The 23,112-nt window shown below is 38.7% G+C and overlaps 1 protein-coding gene across 4 annotated transcripts in view; it reads left to right on the top strand.

Annotated features, from left to right (window-relative positions):
* WDR33 (WD repeat domain 33) overlaps positions 1-23,112 on the top strand; it is a 334,355-nt gene that overhangs the window by 265,683 nt on the left and 45,560 nt on the right. For 3 of the 4 annotated variants that reach the window (XM_050751582.1, XM_050751583.1, XM_050751584.1), the window contains 3 exons: positions 2,578-2,673; positions 2,866-3,017; positions 4,695-4,792. In XM_050751582.1, coding sequence (XP_050607539.1) covers positions 2,578-2,673; positions 2,866-3,017; positions 4,695-4,792 — 346 coding nt within the window. Of the gene's footprint in view, positions 1-2,577; positions 2,674-2,865; positions 5,365-23,112 lie in introns of those variants that run through there. The other variant, XM_050751585.1, reaches the window with a different exon arrangement.

Below are 23,112 nucleotides of genomic sequence, written 5' to 3'. Positions count from 1 at the left end.
ATGGCGTACCGTAATTTTTAGCTCTATGAAGGTACCTACTAGGCACTTAATACATTTAAATTTTAAATGTATTTTTAAAATTTTAAAAATACAATTTTTAGTTGTAACCCTGATTTTCATAGATGATAATGTAATCATTTTCTTCTTTGTGTTTTGATTATTCCATTTCCTAGCTAATGCACTTGTTGGTTAACAGTATCCAGAGGATGGCCGGGCGCGGTGGCTCACGCCTGTAATCCCAGCACTTTGGGAGGCCGAGGCGGGCGGATCACAAGGTCAGGAGATTGAGACCACGGTGAAACCCCGTCTCTACTAAAAATACAAAAAATTAGCCGGGCGCGGTTGTGGGCGCCTGTAGTCCCAGCTACTCGGGAGGCTGAGGCAGGAGAATGGCGTGAACCCGGGAGGCGGAGCTTGCAGTGAGCCGAGATCGTGCCACTGCACTCCAGCCTGGGCAACAGAGCGAGACTCCGTCTCAAAAAAAAAAAAAAAAAAAAACACAAAAAAAAACAGTATCCAGAGGTGTAGAATGGTTAACAATCTTAAGTTGAGCAAATAACAGTTGAAAAAAAGTGAGACCAAGAAAAGATGATTGTGGCAGATGAGGAAAATAAGCAGATCTTCTGATATCAGAGGAGTATGATAGACAACAGGGAGAACCAAAAGGTCCTGGGGGAGAGATGTCAGTCTGAACTCCATAGAAACAGCTGCATTTAGTCTTATGCCTAGTATTTGCCTAAGAGGCCTTAGGCAGTAGACACATCCCTCACGCCTGTAATCCCAGCACTTTGAGAGGCTGAGGTGGGTGAATCACCTGAGGTCGGGAGTTTGAGACCAGCCTGACCAATATGATGAAACCCTGTCTTTACTAAAAATACAAAAATTAGCCAGGCGTGGTGGCACGCGCCTGTATTCCCAGCTGAGAGACGAGGCTGAGACAGGGGAATCACCTGAACCCGGGAGGTGGAGGTTGCAGTGAGCCTAAATTGCGCCTCCACTGCACTCCAGCCTGGGGGACAAGAGTGAAACTCCATTTCAAAAAAAAAGAAAAAGAAAAAAAGAAACATTGTTATGTGAGTAGAAGCAACCAGTGTATAGTATAATTTTTTTTTTAATCAGGGAATTTGGTCAAAGGGATATGATGTGCAGCTAATTTTAATATCCTCTTAGCATAACATGGAAAACCTTTTTGAAAAGAATAAAATCCGAGCACGCCATATTTTGTAAGGTGGGTAAATGTTCTCATTTGGGGATTACGCTATAAGGTTTTAGGAAGAATTTGCACATGCAGAGGCACAGTCAAAATCAAAAGATGTTAAGGTATAAAGACTGTGGGCTGTGTGTCTACAGTTTGGTTGTCTGTAGTATTGACTGGGTTAGGATCCATACCAGATAACAGAAACTAGAAAGGGACGAGGCTTTTAATCTGATAATCAAAACTGTGACTTACAGGTAAGCAGTAAAAAGCCAAATTGTAACATATATTTGTGTAATTTAAGAAATAACCTTCATTTTATATATCCTATCTTACTGTTTTTATAAGCACATATGTATTTGTATTTTTCAACTTTGTCAGAGTTTTTGGAAAATAGGATTGTTATATTGACATTTTGTATATTTACATCATTGAAGGAAAATGAGTGTGTGATCCATCATAGAAACTTGAAAATAAAAAGTAAAAACAAAAAATTTGAAATGTTTCAAATTAGCCATCACGTATGCTACAGATTTCCTTTAGTATGCAAATTGTGACATTAAAATACTGATGTAAAAATATTTAAAGGGCTTTAAGTGCAAAAAGTAATAAAGGGCTTTAAGTTTAATTTAAAAGGAGAAAAGGTGCACTTAAAAGTACAAAAAACATTATTGGCATTGTCATTCCCTGCAAATATGTACATCTATTGTGTATCAATAAAAAATTAAAAATGTTGGTGTAGTGTTAATTAGTCATGGCACTGTTATGGTTTTTTTTGAGAGTAGATCAGCCTAAGAGTTATCACTGCTTGGTACTTTGAATGGAGGAGAGCTTACAATTTTTTTTTTTTTTTTAAATATGTTTAGGTGCAGGAAGAGTTTGATAGCCTCAGTGTCCTTAAATTGGTACTTCTTATTATCTTGTTATTTTAATTAAACACTGGTAACTTTTCTTTCTGAATTTGTCCTCTCCTACTTGTAAGCGCCAAATCCTTTATCCAGTCTTTGAGTTGTTCTGGTGACCTTATTTTTCTTAGTCTATCATACAGCCTAGGGAAATGAGGTCTTCGCATATTCTGTATTGAAATGGTCTTTAGCATGCATAGGTGCATGTAATTTAGTGAGTAGGTGCGTATACTCATAATATACTTAGTATCTTTAATTTAGCTACTAAGCCAAGGGACTAGAGCCTTCCTTGCACTGTGTTAAGTTGTTTTCTGACGAAGTACTTCTGATAAAGCTGAGCTACATTTAAGCAAAAGTCCGTTTCATTTATTTATGTCAGTTATTGCATGTTTTATAAATACCTTTAAAATGTTTTTCAAAATTAGTGAAGTTGGAGGATGTGTGCCCTTGTATAACCTGTCTTTTTTTCTCCCTTAGTGGACTCCAGAAGGAAGACGCTTGGTCACTGGAGCTTCTAGTGGGGAGTTTACCTTGTGGAATGGACTCACTTTCAATTTTGAAACAATATTACAGGTAATAGTAATCACCAGATGGTGGTATCATCGTATGGTACTGAAAAGAACTTGAGATATAGTCACTTCATTGGCATTGTTAAACTTAGAATTGGACGAATTGTTGCCTCGAGTCAGTATATGCTCTTGTAAGCCTTTAGTCATATATTCTTTGAAGCAACACCTTACTAATTAATGTTTTCTGTTTTCACAGGCTCACGACAGCCCAGTGAGAGCCATGACGTGGTCACATAATGACATGTGGATGTTGACAGCAGACCACGGAGGATATGTGAAATATTGGCAGTCGAACATGAACAACGTCAAGATGTTCCAGGCACATAAGGAGGCGATTAGAGAGGCCAGGTTTATACACAATATACCATTTTCTGTAGTCCCTATTGTCATGGTTAAATTATTCTCTAAGTGTATTCTGGGTGCAGAGATGCATGGGCTCTGTCAGATTCTGGGAAACTTTCTGCACCCTATAAACACAATATTTTTCTTTGTTTTCACACATTCACCATTTTGCTGGCACCTTTCTGAAGTAGTGTTGTCCCGGTATCAGCCTTTGCAATATGTTAGAGATGTACTGTCTGCCGCATTTTGCACTGGTTTTCTCTTTTCATTTATGATTAATAATGTGTATACGTTATTCCTTTTTATTATCTACTGTGTAAGACAAGAATATTTCATTCCAAATAAAGAATTCAGTCTTTAATTATGCAACTGAATAAAATCTAAAGCCTGCAGAAAACAACTTCAGAATTCACACAAAGTGGAAAAAGGCTTAAGTGAAGACCTGGTTGGCTTGGTTATGCCACGACTTCCAAAGGAAAGTATAGGACTAAAACCCTCACAGATAACTGGATGTGGCAAACATTAATGGAGTAATGAATGGGTTCTTCAAGCTTTGCAGCTGTAAGCAGATCATTGTCAAGAAGACTCTAGGACTTTTCTTCTGATTCACTGTTGATAACATCACTTATGCAAATGTATACAATAAGTGGAGTTTAAAATATTTTCAGTGAGTTGTATATTTTTACACATCAGTGAGGTATGTATAGTAAAACTGGGGGAAAAAGTTCCAAATACAAGCCTGAAGAATTGCTGCAGCCTCAGAATAAAGCTAAGCAGCATTCTTTAAGGTTGTGCCACCCATGTGTGGGGGAGGTTGACATCTTTATAGAAACATCATCCACTGTAGTCATTTGCTTATCCTTTCAGAATCTTAACAAATTGTTGGATGAACATGCTTCTGCTTTGTAGACTTTGCCTTAGTGTCTTGCCCATACATTGAGTTTACACAGCTAGTCCTTTCTTAGTTATAGGATTCCAAAGTTCAAGGGAGTTTTTAGAGTTATTTGAGAAACTTGAATGATCTTTCGCTACTGGGAAAAACTGAATCCTTCTTGCAGCAGATTCTTTGGCTTGAAACACAAGTCTGAATGTCCTTATTTTAAAGTTTTACTCAAAAGGTGCAACATTCATGGAATAGCTTGCCAGGAAGATGTGAAAATTTTCTACAGACCTTTGGAATGGATGAGAAACATCGTATGTAGGGAGGTTTAGCAATCATTCTTTTAATAGACAGCCCACATTGTTTCAGCTTATCATTTCATGAAGTGTCTGAGGCAGAAGCTGATGATAATTTTGGGAGCAGTATTCGTGTGCAATTTAAAAGACTATGGGAATACTGCAAAAATAGAATCCATTTAGTTTCATCACTTAAGGCAGCTTCATGTGATTTCCTGGTATGATAGAAAATAGAGAAGGAACATGGATAGCATTAGCACTAATAATACACACTTGAAGTTCTCAGAATACTGATGATTGAAAACTCAAATAACTGCTCTGTTGAAGACTTCTTTTGATGAGATGCCTATGTTAGCTGACGACATTCACTTTAAGGGCTTCTTCACTGGATTCTTCCCTCTCCTGTTTATAATGCAGCACAGTGTTTTTATTTTTCCCTGTCTGAGAAACACAGATTATCTGTTAAATGCTGACTTCTTTCCCCTGCTGTGTGTCTTCATGTAACAGTTTCTCACCCACGGATAATAAATTTGCTACATGCTCTGATGACGGCACTGTTAGAATCTGGGACTTTCTTCGTTGCCATGAGGAAAGAATTCTCCGAGGTACGTGTACTAACAGTACTGATTGGAATATTTAAATAGGGAAGACATTTGTGGCTAAATCATCACAACACCACAATACTGGCTTACATCTCCATTCAATTTTCTTACATATACACACCGTCTCAGGCTCTTCAAAAAAACCAGCACTTTCTCTGATTCACAGTCATTTTGTAGGTTTTTACTACCAGTGTTACCTTTGAATTTTTTAGCTATAAATTAAATACAAGAATGCTCCCCGCTTACTTGCTTATCTGTATGCATCTTTTAGGGCTGTATTCCTTTTCCTTTTCCTTTCTTGTAGCCAGGGTACTTGTTCCCAACATATTGACACTGTGGTTTGATTTAGATAGCTGTCATTCCCCTGGCAGTCCTTCTACAACATGAATTAACCGACAAGATAGAGGTATCAAAGCTACACTTCTTAGTGTTACGATTTCTGAAAGCGGTTGGTTTTTCAGTACACCACATTTGTACTACATGGCCTGCGTGTTACTAAGTTCGGGTGGCACTGCTTGTTTACTTTTGTTGATTTTATAATTAATAAACCTTTATGAATTACTTCATTCTTTAACCAAAGTCCATATTCTCACTTCGATTATTTTAGATTATGCATTAGAATATTGGACTCTATAAAGTGGGACTGTTGAAATATTAACAGTACATCTGTGTGAGTTACGTGAATTCAGTGGTGGTAGAGCTAAGGAATTCGTTGGATATATGCAATACAAACATCACAACAAAGACACTTCTGACTGGATCCTGTTAGTTTATTAAGTAGGAAGGTAGTTTTCTCAAGTGCTTAATATGAACCTGTTGAATGTACTGTTTAACAAACAGTACCTTCTACTCCATACCCTTGGTTCCAGGATGCCACAAAAATACTGTCTTTCTCTGACACATAAATACAGGATGGGTGCTACAGGTGTTGGGTGTCAAATTATTATTCAGAGCTTTTCCCTTATGTTCAAGAGTCAGCAGAGATAGTTGCCTCGGTTGAATCGTTAAGTTTCTCACAGTTTTTCAGAGCTTTAGCTGTAGCATATAATATTGATGCTTTGTCGACAGGAAAGACTCTTGAGATACTTTAATCTGTATTTCAGCCCATATTTCGAGTCAGTGTCTTCCATCACATTTGCTTAAACACTCTTGACTTTGCACATTTTGTTAGGGTTTATCCACAGTACTGTATGACGTAGCCTTTTTTATACACAGTACTGTATGACGTAGAGAACCTGTCACATTGAGGGAGTTTACTCACTATAAAGGTCATAATATTGTATAACTTCAGAATGAGACAGAGACTTTGAGATGATCATGTCTGAGTTATTTTATGGATGAACTCCATGATCCCAAGGGTGTAAGTGACATGTTCAAAGCAAAATAGGTTCAGAACCAGGACTAGAATCCTATCATTTGACTCCCAGCCTAATGCCACACTCATGTTGAATCTTTCCTCTCTATTAGTCTTAGCTGTTAAGCAGAAACAATTTAAACATTTTCTAAGTTTTTAAAATCCTGGAAACTTAGAGAAAATGAAATGATTTTATTTATTAAAAGTAACTCTAGGGTAGCCGGGCGCGGTGGCTCACGCCTGTAATCCCAGCACTTTGGGAGACCGAGGCGGGCGGATCACGAGGTCAGGAGATTGAGACCATCCTGGCTAACACTGTGAAACCCCATCTCTACTAAAAATACAAAAAAATTCGCTGGGTGTCGTAAGGGGTGCCTCTAGTCCCAGCTACTCGGGAGGCTGAGGCAGGAGAATGGCATGAACCCAGGAGGCGGAGCTTGCAGTGAGCGGAGCTTGTGCCACTGCACTCTAGCCTGGGCAACCGAGCGAGACTCCATCTCAAAAAAAAAAAAAGGTAATTCTACAGTATTAAAACAACTAATTTTACAGTGGACTATACTAACTGAAGTCTGATCTAAAACCACTTTGCAGCTTGGATTTTAAAAAAGAAGGAAATCTATGTGATAACGTTTTTCAGTCCCATGATCCAGTGAAGCATTATTCAATTTTGGTGTTGAAAGTGTTTCATTAAGAACTTTCCTCTGAAATTTAGAGTGTGCAAGGGATATTAACTAGGAGTTAAATATTTTCAGATAAGTCCAGGTAAATTTAGATGAAGTTAAGTAGATGCTGAATCATAAATGAGGGTTGAGATTTTTGTTTGAGGGCTCTTTATTTTAGGTTTTTACTATGGAAATTTCAAACATGCACAAAGGTATAATGAGCCTTCATGTACTTTTACATTTACATTCTAGCTTTTTAATACCTTTTGATTCTTTTTAAAAAATATTCTGCTTGCTTTACAGTAACAATATTTTTAGTACCCCAAGACACTTCAGTATATGAGGCAGATATGAATATATTGAATTGATTATACCACCCAACCAGTAATTCTGATAGCAAGTCTGGTGTAGGAGAAGAGTTATTAGATTCCAGTTGTCCGTTTTCTGTCATTTCTTACTTTTCCAAATTTTATGCATCTGAGAGCTTCCCATTCTCCCGCTCGTGAGTTGTGGGGTCAAAGTGATGGTGGATTGGCAGTTGTTTCAAGGGATGATGAGAAGCTCTTTAAATAAAATGTGAAGTGAACTTACGTAGCTCTACTCAGAGAAAGTTGGATCACAAAGTCAAACAAATAGGGACAGGATATCCTAACCTCTGAAATATAGTTGCCCCTTATTAAGGATGATGTTCATGTAATGCACGTAGACTCTATGGCATCAGGTAGATAAGCATACTCCTTTGCATTGTTAGTGTTGTGTATCAAGCCATTACTTTTGGACTTAAGTATTCAGAAAATCCAAGAATAATTCTATTTAAGGGGAGTTTGTGATCATATAGTCAAACTCCATCAAATACTTTTCTACAGCATTCCTAAAAACTAGTCTACTGGCAAACATTCTCAGTGATGTAGTGTTCCCTACTTCACATGAATTCCTTTTTTAATTTTAGACGGCTCTAATTTTCAGGGAGTTCTTTCTTTATATCAGAAATCTGCTTCCTTACAATTTGTCTTGCCTACGGGAATACCAAAAATTAATTCTGTGCTTAATTCACGTGGCAAGCCATGAAGTATTGAAAGACAGCTGTAGAGTCTTCTTGACTGAGTTTTTCAGCTTTAAGCATACAGTGTGTCTGTGCATAACAGAAGTCATGATACTATACTTTTTAATTTTTAATTTTTTTAAAAAATAGAGACAGGCTGTCTCTGTGTTGCCCAAGCTGGTCTCAAACTCCTGAGCTCAAGGGATCCTCCTGCCTCGGCCTCCCAAAGTGCTAGGATTATAGTGTGAGCCACCACACTGGACTTGTACTTTTGAATGCAGAATTTATAGTTGCTTTTTATTTTTATTTTCTTACTATTTTAAAAATATGTTTGAGACCAAGTCTTGCTCTTTTGTCCAGGCTGGAGTGCAGTGGTGTGATCTTGGTTCACTGCTACCTCTGCCTCTTGGGTTCAAGTGATTCTCCTGCCTCAGCCTCCTGAGTAGCTGGGATTATAGGCACGTGTCACCATGCCCGGCTAAGTTTTGTATTTTTAGTAGAGACAGGGTTTCACCATGTTGGCCAGGCTGGTCTTGAGCTCCTGACCTCACATGTTTCGTGCACACAGCCTCCCGAAGTGCTGGTATTACAGGCGCGAGCCACCGTACCTGGCCTGTAGTTGCTTTTTATAATAGTATTTCTGAAATTGTTCTTATGCTTAGAAAAGGACGAAGTTACAGAAGAGAAAAGTAATCAGGATTTTCTAAGGTGTAAAATAAGCATAAATCTGTTGACGGCAGATTTGTTATACAAAAGTCCTTGTTGGTTGGTACGTAAGTTGAAAAAGCAGACATTGATGAAATAGAATATACTGCAGCATTGAGAAGCACAATGTATATGTCCACCATTACAAAGGATGTCTAAGTCACCATAGTTCCATTTCTCCTTTTTTTAGTATTATGGCAATTTATAGACTGGGATTAAAATAACATTTTAAAGTTGTTATTAAAATCTAAAAAAAAAAAATTTCCTCCAGCTTCCCAAGCTTATGGTAAAGTAACATTGTACACACCAGAAATATGTGAGACTAAATGAGCCTATAGGTTATGTTTACACATTTGACTCTGACTGAAATAGTACCATTACAATCTATTTAATAAACAATGAGTATCTTATATGCAAGTTACCTAGGAGACTGGTTTATAAGGTATAACCCCTATCCTTGTGTTTAATAGGGAGGGTGAGATATTTTCACAATTGTTAAAGACATTTGATAATATGGGAGGAGAGCCGTGTGAGTGCTAGAAGTGTAGTTTTATGGACGTATGAAAGCAGATCACTTAACCACTGGCAGGTTGAAAATATGAAATCGGTAAGAGTATGGAAATACATTTTACTGAGAGGCATTATATTCTTTTATTTTTAATTTTCTCCCACAGCCTCACTTCTCCCCACTATACTCGTAAAGAGAATCGGTTAACAAGTTTCAGCGTGCTTTAATTTTGTTTTACCCTCTGGGTTTTAACAATAATAGCTGACACATTATACTTACTGTGTACCAGGCATATTGTAAGTACTTTATTTGATCTTCCCAGTAGCCCTATGAGAGCAGTACTGATTGTTTCCCATTTTACACATGAGTAAACCAAGGCACCAAAAAGTTAAATAAACCTGTCAAAGGTCATATAGTTTATAAGAGTTGAGGCTAGGATTTGAAGCCTGTTTGGCTCCAGTATTCATGCTCTTAACTACTATGTTAAACTGCCTCTTTTATGTTTTAAAAGTAATGTCAGCAACAGTACCTTTCTAAGCTGTAATTGACAGAATTGTGAAGTAAAGATTTGTACAGGGGAGAAGGGTGTGGGTAGAGGAAACTAGGTACTCAAGTTCATTTTAACATTCTTTAAAACTGTAGAGGTTATAGTGAATGTATGATATATTTAACAAAAATATTAAACCACAGCTATTGATTCACACTACACATGGGTTATAAGGTGTATTAAATAGAACATGGACATAAGCAGTTATATTGAGACTTAATGCAGGAGTTTTTAGTTTTCAAATATAATACTAATGGAATGGAAATTAACACGTACTCACCACACAGATTAAGAAAAATAATATTTTTACTAATACTTTTGATAAGTCTCTGTGTGCCCCTTCATGATTGCATTTGTGGTTTATACTAAATGAGATGACCCCTGTCTACACAAAGATCTTTTTGTTTGGCAGTGTGTTTTTGAACTGTGTGAAGACACATTTACAAAGTTGGAGTGTTCCAAAAAATGGGTGCTTTTTATTGGAAATAACTTTATTACTAAAGTAAAATTGGTAAACCATGTAGTTTATGATAATGAACCTAATTTATTTCTACAAGGTTTTACAGAACACTCCCCAGAATTCTGTTTTCTCCCAAGACAAAAAAACCCTTTAAAGTAGCCCATAGCAGAATAATTCCTTACGTTGACTTAGCATGCTTTTAGTGTTAAAAGCACTTCAGGCATATCTCATTTAACCATCCAACCAACCACCTGGACCCATTTTACATACAGCTGCCTGTATTCTGTATCCAGTTTCTTACTTTGAGGAATGGTTTCTTTAAGGCTCTTTGCTATCCTGAAAAGACTAGACCATGGTAGGTTGTCTTATTATGTAAATAATTGAGAGATAAAGACTTAATATTTAACATCTAAAGCACATTATTTAAAAAAGTTTGTGTAGTAGGGTCCTGAAATACTCATTTTACATGATGCATTCATATTTTTACAGGAAAGGTTTAAAATTTTTATGATAGGCTTTGTTCTTTTAATCGCTATGCTTATTTAAAATATTGTACATAATATGACCAAAACTTATTGAATATAGATTTGTACCTTGCTTGGGGTGCAGAGTTGCATCCTGCTGCTATCATATTTAGTGTCTTAATTAAGAGTCAAGAGCCACTCCCAGGCACTCATTTGTATATGAAGATTCGATTTTTTTTTTGGAGACAAGGTCTTGGTCTTTCACCCAGGCTGGAGTGCAGTGGCGCAATACTGGCTCACTGCAACCTCCGCCTTCCAGGTTCAAGTAATTCTCCCACCTCAGCTTCCCCGGTAGCTGGGACTACAGGCGTGCACCACTACACCTGGCTAATTTTTTCATTTTTTGGTAGAGATGGGCTTTCACCATGTTGGACAGGCTGGTCTCTTGATCTCAGGTGATCCGCCGGCCTCAGCCTCCCAAAGTGCTGGGATTACAGGCATAAGCCACCATGTCTGGCAAGAGATTCAGGTTTTTTAACAGTGACAAATCCCTATGATTAATAATTTAGGCAGTCAGTTTTCAGAGAGAGCCTTTATGTCTTTACATTTATTAAAGATATAAATTTTATTCTGTAGTTGTCTATTCTATAGTGGTATGCTTCAGTTCGTTTTGAGTGAGGTTTAAATTTTTGTTCTGATGAATTAGTTACCCTGTTCTTTTTATAAATCTCAGCTTATCAGGTCTTTGATAGTTTTGAAAGTTAAAATTCTGAGCTTTGGGAAGGCTGATACAATTAGATAAATGTGTAATATGTCTTGGCTTTTTCATTTTTGGTGAGTAGATTCTTTAACAAAGTATATGATTAAAATATGGTATAACAAAGTAAGTTTTGTCAATGAGGGAAGTATCAGAACAAATACTGGGTTTTTTTTTTTTTTTTCCCCCATAGTAATTTTTTTCCCCTTTAATTACTTTTTTTTTTTTTGAGTTGGAGTCTTGCTCTGTTGCCCAGGCTGGAGTGCAGTGGTGTGATCTCAGCTCATTGCAACCTCTGCCTCCCGGGTTCAAGCAATTCTAGTGTCTCAGCCTCCTGAGTAGCTGGGACTACAGGCATGCACCACCACACCCAGCTAATTTTTGTGTTTTTAGTGGAGATAGGGTTTCACCATGTCGGCCAGGCTGGTCTCGAACTCCTGACCTCCAGTGATCCGCTCGTCTCGGCCTCCCCAAGTATTGGGATTACAGGTGTAAGCCGCTGTGCCCGGCCACTTTTTATGATGTACCAGAAAACTGTATCTCAGCAATTTCTGAGAAGCACCTATAGTGCTATGATCTCTTAAGTTGTAAAGAGACCACAGTGAGGATTTCTGTTTAAAGGAAGAAATGGTAGTTTCTGGGTCAGTTAATTCTTTTTTTACAGGTTGTTTCATAAAATAACCCTAATTTCTCCAAATGCACATTAAAAGCCTCACAGCCAATCTGCCAAGGCCTCTGTTTTTTGCCTTTGAATGTATTTTGATGTTTAGTAGAGCTCTCTTTGAGAGAACAGAGTTAATATTGAGGATAGCCTCCTTAGTCTGGCCATCTCCCTATGCCTGTTGAAGACTGTGACAGTCTTCTCAGTGTCCATGTTTGTTTTGTTACAAATGGAAATTATAAGTATTTTACCATATTGAAACGTTAGAAAATATTGAAGGAAGTTAGCATGAATACAGAAACAAGGAGTAAAAGGGTGGTTCTAGGAACTCCTTGTCAGGGAGCTCAATGTTTTATCTCCAGCAGACATTTTTAATGTTATTAAACAAGAGTAGTTTGTGATGCCATGAGTCATCACCTGTTAGATTAGTAGTTCTTAATCCCATCAGGCCTGATGACTGCTTTTTTGAATAAATAATTTGTACACTTCTGAAGTGAACTTCATCGATGACTGCCACGCGTAACTTTCTAAAAAAGGCACCACCACAGGTATGCACACATGCATGCATGCGCAGACTTGGAGAAAGAAAGCCTTACTGCTTCCATTGAGAAATAGTGGTCTGGAATAAATCATGCTAACATAATCCTATTTTTTAATAGGATTGCTGGAGGGGTCAAGGACATTGTAGCCAGACCAATATAGGGAATCTTTGAGCTAATTTGTGGATCATGGTAGAGGAATGTGGCTTTTTAGCTGCATGAGTGAAAGATCATTGCCAAAGTAAGTTTTCCCTGGATGTTTGTTACCTGTGAGACAGGTATGCAGAGAGTGCTGCAAGACTCTTTACTTGGCCCCTGTCCTATTTAACATTTTATATTAATGTAGATGCAAGTATGCAGAGAGTGCTGTAAGATTTTTTTTTTTTTTTTTTGAGACGGAGTCTTGCTCTGTCGCCCAGGCTGGAGTGCAGTGGCCGGATCTCAGCTCACTGCAAGCTCCGCCTCCCGGGTTTACGCCATTCTCCTGCCTCAGCCTCCCGAGTAGCTGGGACTACAGGCGCCTGCCACCTCGCCTGGCTAGTTTTTTGTATTTTTTAGTAGAGACGGGGTTTCACCGTGTTAGCCAGGATGGTCTCGATCTCCTGACCTCATGATCCGCCCGTCTCGGCCTCCCAAAGTGCTGGGATTACAGGCTTGAGCCACCGCGCCCGGCCTGTAAGATTCTTTACTTGGCCCCTGTCCTATTTAACATTCTATGTTAATGTAGATGGTCTTGCTTTGTAATTTACAGCGGATTCAAAACTACAAGTAGAAGTTCACTAGATTTCAGGATTTGAGAAGATATTGTGATGTTAAACTTAATAGAAACTTAAACTGTAAAATTTAAATAAAGATAAATAGGAAGTTCTGTACTTTGCTTACCGACCTCAATTCCAGGGTTGGTTAGATTGGTTAATTAGAATTCATAAAAACAATCCTGTGTTCTAGATGATTGGTGTGAACTCTTGAGGCGTCATGTTTTCCCCACTTAGTAGAATACTTAATAGATGTTCAGAGTGGTGGAGCTTCATTTCTGAGGGGAGTTTACTAGAAGGGAGAGCGGTCTGGAAATCATGAAGAAAGAGTAAAGGGAAGATTAGTATTTTGCTTGGTTAAAAGAGACTTGTGATTATAGTTACTTTCAGATACTTAATGTATTTTGGAAGTAGGATTTGATTTATTTTATATAGGCCTAAAATATAGGGGATGAGGAGGATATAGGACATCATATTTGGATTTCATTATGGAAATTATTTTCCTGTGGAAAGGTAAGAGAATGTGACCAGGCACAATAGCTCTAATCCCAGCTCTTTGGGAGGCTGAGGTGGGAAGGTTGCTTGAAGCCAGGAGTTTGAGACCAGCTTGGGCAACAAAGTGAGACCCGCCTGGGCAACAAAGTGAGACCCTGTTTCTACAAAAAAATGAAAAACATGGTGGCATGCACGTGTAGTCCCAGCTACTCAGAAGTTAGAGGCAGGAGGATTGCTCGAGTCTGGGAGTTCGAGGCTGCAGTGAGCCGAGATTGTGCCACTGCACTCCATCCTGGACGACAGAGGGAGACCCTGTGTTTTTCCCCCATGAAAGAAAAGAGAACAACGGACTGTTGTGTGAGCTATTGGGCTTCCCTTTCATGAAATTTTGCCACATTTAGCTTGCCACCTACCTATCAGGGAAGTTATAGAAAGCATTTCCTTTTCAGATGGATGGTCAGATTTGATAATATTAACGTTAGTTTTATGTTTCAGGGCAGACCTAAAGTCTGAAAGTCAAGCGTTGCAAAGAGTTAAGTGACTAGGTTGTATCACAAAGGGAAATGTTGCCAACCTCTGTTGAGACATTGGATAATGTTATTAACACTGTTGTTTGAAGTAATGAATGGAGTCTCAAAATTCACCTAATCTTTGAAAAAGTTTTTGAAATATTTATACTTCTTAGTTGTATATATACAGTAAATGCACAAATCTTAAATGTACAGTATAATGGGTTTTTCATATTTATATACTTGCCTAACTACCTCTAGATAAGATACAGAGTAATTTTAGGAGTCAAAGATTTCTTCATGCCCCTTTCCCACCTTAGCTTTTTACTAGGTAGGTTAGGCTTTCAAAGATATTTTCATTAAGTTATTTTTCTTTGTCTTTTCTTTATGTTTTGTGATTTTTGTGGTTTTTATCTCACCTTCCACTGTGTAGAGTTGTCTTAATTACCTTTCATTGATTTGCATCTATATTCTTTTTTAAAAAATATATGCAGTCCTGAATCTAGATGCCTCCATATTCTTTTAAAAATACTGTTTTATTACTTTTTCTGATCAGCTTCATCTGCTAGTCTCCTGCTACTGCAACCAACTCATTGGAAGTATATAAAGAGACACTATTGCACATAATTGCATATGAAATCACAAGCTCTAGAAGCTGAATGTTAGTCACAGTTTCAGCTCTTAGCAGCCAGTTTCAGCTCTTAGCAGCCATGTGACACTGGGGCAAGTTATAATACTTTGTGTCCTCATCTATAAAGTGAGGTATTGACCTTGTTGATATGTCATTTCCAAAGTGAATTTCAGAGCCTGCTTCCAAATCTCTGGACTATTTTAGGATAAAAGTGGTTATTTCAGAACTTATTTGAATATTTTTCAACCATTGTTATGACAGTAGTATAGGCTTTTATATTTATAAGCAGTCTGTAAATACGACTGTTTAAACAAGCTGTCATGATTTTTTAGTGATTTTAGATGTAAAAAATTCAACAGATACGAACTTAGAATTGGCCTTTTTGAAGTCCTGTAAAAGGGCTGTGCGTGGTGGCTCATGCCTGTAATCCCAGCACTTTGGGAGGCCAAGACAGGTGGATCACTTGAGATCAGGCGTTTGAGACCAGCCTGGCCAACATGGTGAAACCCTGTCTCTACTCAGAATACAAAAATCAGCTGGGCATGGTGGCATGTGCCTGTAATCCTAGCTTCTCGGGAGGCTGAGGCAAGAGAATTGCTTGAACCCAGGAGGCAGAGGAGGTTGCAATGAACCGACAGTGTGCCATTGCACTCCAGCCTGGGCAACAAGAGCAAAACTCCATCTCAAAAATAAGTGAATAAATAAATAGTCTTATAAAAGGATTTAAAGATTTTATCTTAGTTGTTAGATGCATCAGATAATTAATGATGACATGCTGTGGCCAGTGTGCTGTCATTGGTTCTTTTGCTGATAAAAATTTAGTAGCATGGCCTCTTCCCTTTAGCACCATGTCCAACATTTTCCTAGTTATCTTATTTCTTCAGAAATGTTTTGTGGATTGATGAGGTACCACATCAAGCAGGAATACTGTTTTACATCGACAGTGAGTAGTCTCCACAGCTCATCAGCAGCAGGCTGTGGTCATTGGTGCCCAGACTGTTTCATCAGGACAGCATTTAGTTTTTTGGGGGGTAAGAACAGTTTTCCTGCTGACCAACCTGAAGCATAAGAATTAATCCCTAACTCCATTTAGTGATAAGGAAGTTGGATGAACAAGTGATAGCTCTGGTAAAATGTTACTTCATTTTGTTGTCTTGGATGAGTAATGTGTCAGCAGTAAGGTGGGAGTCTTGGGGAAAATGTACTATACATATATTTTTGTTGCAGTAGACAAGGTTCAAATATAGAAATTTAATGTCTTGTTTGGACTCTCCTTGTTACCCTCTGCATCCACCCCATCAAACTTGTCAGTTTGACCAAACAGACTCGCTGACTTTGGGGACTTACTCTGCCCTCAGAGTCTTCAGTGTAGTTTGTTGCGGGGTAGGAGCCGAATCCTTACCTGTGACATAGCAGATGTGGGCCTGATTCAGTGACTCTTAAGATCAGAGAGGTGACATCTGTAGTAAAAAGCATTTTAAGTGTAGTGATTTCTGAACTAAGATGCTGCTCCTTTCATGAGGTCCTATAGTATAGCACTCAGTGTTAATGTTCTTTCTGTGGAACCTGGGTATTAAATACCTCAACAATTTGGTGGTGGTAATATTAAAAAATTTTTTTTGCAATGGTTAAATCAGATCATTTCGTTTCCTGAAATCTATGCAAATTGTTCCATTTATATCTTTTTTAAGTGTATTAATCTGATTTTAAAATTCATTATTATTTTTCAGAGACAGGGTTTTGCTCTGTTGCCCAGGTTGGAGTACATTGGCATGATCATAGCTCACTATAACCTCAAACTCCTGGCCTTAAGCCATCCTCCTGCCCAACCTATTTTTTTTCTTTCTTTTTTTTTTTAGAGTGTCTTCACTCTAAATATCATTATTATTATTATTATTATTATTATTATTATTATTATTTTGAGACAAGGTCTTGCTCTGTCAACTCAGGCTGGAGTGCAGTGGCATGATCTTGGCTTTCTGCAGCCTCCACCTGCCAGACTCAAGTGATCCTCCCACCTCAGCCTCCCGAGAAGCTGGGGCTACAGGTGCGTGCCACCATGTGTGGCTAACTTTTGTATTTTCAGTAGAGACAGGGTTTCACCATGTTGCCTAGGCTGGGCTTGAACTCCTGGGCTCAAGTGATCCGCCTGCCTCTGCCTCCCAAAGTACTGAGATTGTAGGCATGAGCCACCGTGCCTTGCCATCAGTCTGATTTTTTAGAACATTGTTAGTTTTACAGTTTTTATGTTTTAGTGTGCCATGCAAATGTAAGTTCCCAAGGGTCTTCTGAGTGGAAATAAAATGTTTTAAAACAAAAATTTGTAAGAGTATTCACTAGACATTTTGTTTAATTTTTAAAATTCTAGCAGGTAAATCATTAAATCAATTACTGTAAATTACCTTCAGTTTTTGAATTAGCTGTTTTACTTATTTTTACATTTTAACCTCTGAAAGAAATAAAATTCGCTGTTTTAAAATAGTTTTTCCCATATTTTTTATATATTTATATATATATAAATTTTTTTTTTTTTTTTTTTTTGAGACGGAGTCTCGCTCTGTTGCCCAGGCTGGAGTGCAGTGGCGCGATCTCGGCTCACTGCAAGCTCCGCCTCCTGGGTTCACGCCATTCTCCTGCCTCAGCCTCCCGAGTAGCTGGGACTACAGGCGCCCGCCACCTCGCCCGGCTAATTTTTTTGTATTTTTTTTTTAGTAGAGACGGGGTTTCACCGTGTTAGCCAGGATGGTCTCGATCTCCTGACCTCGTGATCCACCCGTCTCGGCCTCCCAAAGTGCTGGGATTACAGGCTTGAGCCACCGTGCCCGGGCTTTTTTTTTTTTTTTTTTTTTTTTTTTTTTTAAAGACGGAGTTTCACTCTTGTTGCCCAAGCTGGAGTGCAGTGACACAATCTCGGCTCACTGCAACTTCCGCCTCTCGGGTTCAAACAATTCTCGTGCGTCAGCCTCTCAGATAGCTGGGATTACAGGCACATGCTACTATGCCTGGCTAATTTTTGTGTTTTTAGTAGAGATGGGGTTTCACCATGTTGCCCAGGCTGGTCTTGAACTCCTGGCCTCAAGTCATTCATCTGCCTCGTTCTCCCAAAGTGCTGGGATTGCAGGCGTGAGCTACTGTGCCCGGCCTTCCCTTATATTTTTGACTTAAAACAAGTTTATTCTCGGCTGGGTGCGGTGACTCATGCCAGTAATTCCAGCACTTCGGGAGGCCCAAGGCAGGCAGATCACTTGAGCCCAGGAGTTTGAGACCAGCCTTGGCAACATGGCGAAACCTCATTTGTACAAAACAAATACAAAAAGTTAACCGGGTGTGGTGGTGTGTGCCTGTGGTCCCTGCTACCAGGGAGGCTGAGGTAGGAGGATCTCTTGAACCTGGGAAATCCGAGGCTGCAGTGAGCCAAGATTTCACCACCGCACTCAAGCCTGGGTGACAGAATGAGACCCTGTCCCTCTCTCCCCTGAAACACCAGTTCTACAATGAGAAATAGGCTGATACATTTTTGACTTAAGAAGAAGCAGATATAAGCAGATATTAGGAATTACAGCCTGTGAGAGAATGGCGTGAACCTGGGAGGTGGAGCTTGCAGTGAGCTGAGATTGGGCCACTGCACTCCAGCCTGGGCTGCAGAGCGAGACTCCGTCTCAAAAAAAAAAAAAAAAAAAAAAAAAAAAAAAAAAAAAAAAGCCTGTGAAATGAAAGGTATTTGAAAGACTCAGTATGATGGAGAGTTTCAGTTCTTGCTGAGGAGAAACACTGAGGACTGTGATAATTGTAAAGGTTAAAGTTTGACAGAGTTACTGAGGGCTTGTCTTGAAAGAGAAAGTAGTCAACACCATGGTGTTTTTTTTTTATTTTATTTTAGAGGTGGAGTCCTGCTCTGTTGGCCAGGCTGGAGGGCAGAGGCACGATCTCAGCTCACTGCATTCTCTGCCTCCCTGGCTCAAGCGATTCTCCTGCCTCAGCCTCCCAAATAGCTGGGATTACAGGTGTGTGCTACCATGCCTGGCTAATTTTTTGTATTTTTAGTAGAGATGGGGTTTCATCATGTTGGCCACGCTGGTCTCAAACCCCTGACCTCGGGTGATCCACCTGCTTCGGCCTCCCAAAGTGCTGGGATTACAGGCATGAGCCACCATGATGGCCTTATGGTGTTTCTTCATCATCATTTTATTTTGTTTTTATTGAGACCGTTTTACTCGGTCACCCAGGTTGGAGTGCAGTGGCACGATCACAACTCACTGGAGCCTCAACTGCCTGGGCTTATGCAGTCCACCTGAGCTTTCTGAGTAGCTGGGACTGCAGGTACATGCCACTATGCCTGTCTAACTTTATTTTAGTTTTAATAGAGACAAGATGTCACTATGTTGCCTAAGCTGGTCTCAAACTCCTGGGCTCAAGAGATTTTCCCATCTTGGCCTCCCAAAGTTCTGGGATTACAGGCGTGAGCCACCAACCCCGGCCACATTTTTGGTTTTGTACCTGTAGATACGATTAATACTTAGAGAAATTATATGAAAATATTGCTTTATTTTCTTCTCACGGCTAACATACTATCCAGATAATTCCAGTAGTCAAGGTGAGCACTTTTCTTTTTTTTAAGTTTCAGCTACCTAGGAGCCCCTGTTAGGGGGTTCACTTGAGCCCAGGAGATCGAGACAGCAATGAGCCATGCACCACTGCACCCAGGCCTGGGTGACACAGTGAGACCCTGTCTCAGGAAAAAAGATATTACTCACTTTCATGTTTTCCTTATAGCTTCAGCTTTGTTGTTGATGAGCATTTCACTGCATCCTTTGTTTTAAAGTACCTCTAAACCTTGACATATCCCAGATACTTGGACGTGCTGCTGCCAATTGAAATGACCCTTGATTAACTCCTGCTTATTCTCCTGATCAACTTGGCTATAAAAGCTTCTCCTCTGCTTTATCAGTTTTTAATGCTTTTTACTTTACCTGAGCCATTTAAAACAGTTTACCATGGTCTTGACATTAAAAGCAAAACTGAAGAAATCTTATACCAACATCATCCAAAGCTCCCTCCTTGTGAATTGCAGTTTTAGAGTCATTTTCTAAGCCTAGAACATCTATTTTCATTTCACTGTTAGTATTCACAAGTGTGAATACCCTTCAGCTAAAGACCACTAGGAATACACCTGTAACAGAGCAAGTTGGATTTATTACTTATTGCAGCAAAGAACACAGACCACAGGGAACCATGGGGTGTCCTAGTAACAGGGTGTTATAATGCATTATAGGATTTGGGCTTTGGATAATTTTGGGGGAAGGTCTAAGGATGTGAGGGCTTGCTCTAGATAGGGTGCTGTCGGAAAACAGGCAATTCTATGATTGGGTATCAACAGATCTTATAGAGGGGGTCAACCAGATTGAGGATAAAGCCATAATTGATGAAGAAATAGCTGTCACTCATTTGGCAAGAAAGATAATTTTGTTCTTGTGGGTTGTACAGTGACCTTGTTTTTTCTCACTTTGCCATGGTCTTGGAGTGACTACTTTTGATACTGATGTTCAGTGAGATTGTCCAACAGGAGAATGGAATGTTTAAGCTATAAATGTCATAACGGTTTGTAGTAACACCAAGGCTTAGCTTGAACGTGAGATTAGTTCTGAGAGGTCAGAGGCTGCTGCTTTTTACTTTCTCAGAAATACTCAAATCCAGACAGAGTGGAGGTCAGGATTTAGTAGCAGTGACATGCTCGGCAGGCACAGGTTGGAACAAGCTGAAATGATACCAGCCGTACATTCTTATGAAATGGAGCGACTGGGGAGAATTTGGTGGCATGTTAACCAGCATTAGACAAGCAGGATACATTATAGGCAAAAGCAGCCTCTTTGGATAGTACCACTGGTTTTGCCACTGGTGTATAGAATTTTCCCATAGAAATAAAGAACGTTATCATGTATTATCATTGAAATCTTCATAGCTGCTTTTATGCTAACATCGAGTGCTCATGAGAACCTCAAAATCTTTAAATAAAGGTTTTAGATTGTAAAAGCTTTTACTTGTTTTTTTCAGTAGAGCAGCGGTAGCCTTAAAATATTGTTGATTTGGACCTAACTGAGGATAAAATGTTTTCAGAATAAGATTTTTTCTCCTAAAGACCATTTCACACGTAAATATCTGTTCATTTTAGATTTTAAACACTGTGTGTTAAACTATTGTTTATATTTTATTAAGTACGGTACATAATTTCATATGGAAAAAACATTAGCATATTCCAGAGTTAGCACAGATTTCAGGATTGGTAGATAAATACCATTTGCGCCTGTGTCTAAATTGTGTAGATGTCAGAATTAATTTTCATATAATTTAGACACATAGATTTGTGGTGTATTCTCTTGGTTAAAGTGCCTTGATAATAAGGCTTTGTATTTTGAAACTAAATCTGTTTGGGCAGAAACCCACTTTGGTGATCTCCACAAAATTCACTGGTTTTAGTCATCTTCTATAATTGTATATTTACATTTATTTTTTTGTAACATCCGTTTACCAGGATTGATGCTGAATAGTACCAGTTTACTGTGTCTTTTCATAGTCAATGATGAGTGCAAGTCTATTTGTAATAAGTATTTTTTCTATAAAAAGAGAAGGGTAACTTTTGTGTATTGTTAACTTTAAAATGTAATGATAGGAGAATATAGTGTAATTACTGTTTACAATGATTAAGTGACAAAGAAATTATTAATGTTGTTAAACCTCCTCTTTAGCTGCTCCAAAATTCTAGGTACAATCGTAGTTTCTACTTGGCACAATCTCTGTTTTTCCTCTAGGGAACTTAACATCACTCAGCTGAGCGTCAGCAGGTTCTGGCTTTGAATCCCTGCTTTGCCACTGGGCAAGTCAAGCCTTTCTCGGGTTGCCTCTCCTCGTCTGTAAAGGAGAGTTAATGATACCTACCTCACAGGGCTGTTGTGAGGACCACAGACATACTCTCCACAGTGCAGGATGAAGCAAATGTTTGTTGCTAAAGTCATACATGTCAAGGAAAGATGCTAAAAGACAAGATAGGAGTAAAGAAAATAACATATTTTACTTAATTTAAGAGGAGATTGGAATTGATTAGGAAAGATATTAAAGAAGAGGTATTAAAGGTATTGAGGAAAGGTATTTATGGGAGGAGATGATTGGATTAAGAATTAGGATTGGAATATGATTATCTTATTTTCAGTAGTGATTTTTAGATTTAGAAGTGTCATTGATGAAATTATAAGCCACATTTAAATAGATAACATTATATTTAAATAGAATATGACTTCTTTTTAAAGCTTTATTTATGTAAGTCCTCATATTTTGTTTCCGCTCTCATCTCAGAACCACAGGAGTGCCAGAAGGCAGTCAGGCCTTCACCCCCTGCATTCCCCGTGCACTGGCCCCAGAGTTCTCTTCATTGCCTTTGCTTGCTCGCTTTTTTTTTTTTTTTTTAAATGTTTTAGAGACAGGGTCTCGCTCTGTCTCCCAGGCTGGTGTGCAATGGTATGGTCATGGTTCACTGCAACCTTGAACTCCAGGGCTCAAGTGATTCTCCTGCCTCAGTCTCCTGAGTAGCTGGGACTGCAGGAGCTTGCCACCATGCCCAGCTGCAGATTGTTTTTTGAATAGGTAATATATTTGAATCTTTCTGGAGAAACACGTGCTATTTTTTGAGTTCTAGTTAGGTAAATTCATGTTGGATGAGTGTAAGACATACTGAGTTACTCTGTAGATTTGGAGCATTCTTTCCACTGGTACTTTTTGCTAGGTTTACAATATCTTGAAAAAATATGAAGACCATAAAACAATATGTCTGTAGTATGAGCTGTTTATTTGGACATTTTTAATAGTCATTTTAAGTTAGATCAAAATCAAATACTTCATTGTTAGAAATATTTATATAACCAGCACTTTGGTTGCTTCGCAAGTCCTCAATCTGTTTTTCTTCAGTCTTTGATTTTCTTTGTTGTTGTTTCTATAAAAGAATTATGAAAGAAACCATTATTTAAGTACAGTTAAGGGTGAGAAACCTTCATTCCGCCATATTTCTTTGATTTTGTGTTCAGTATGTTGGTTGAAGATGAGAAGTACGGACCAAACACTGGGAACTTAGTGGTCCCACATATTCCAACATCACACTGGTCCCAAAGAGCACAGAGGCAATGCTGCTGCATATATCTGGTTAACCAGAATTCTCTCTGGGAAGGATCGATAGCACAGTTATGTGA

Source organism: Macaca thibetana, chromosome 12 (assembly GCF_024542745.1).
Source record: "Macaca thibetana thibetana isolate TM-01 chromosome 12, ASM2454274v1, whole genome shotgun sequence".
NCBI classification, from domain to species: Eukaryota; Metazoa; Chordata; class Mammalia; order Primates; family Cercopithecidae; genus Macaca; species Macaca thibetana.
The sequence above is the reverse complement of the archived record's forward strand: the minus strand, read 5'-3'. Positions and strand labels throughout refer to the sequence as shown.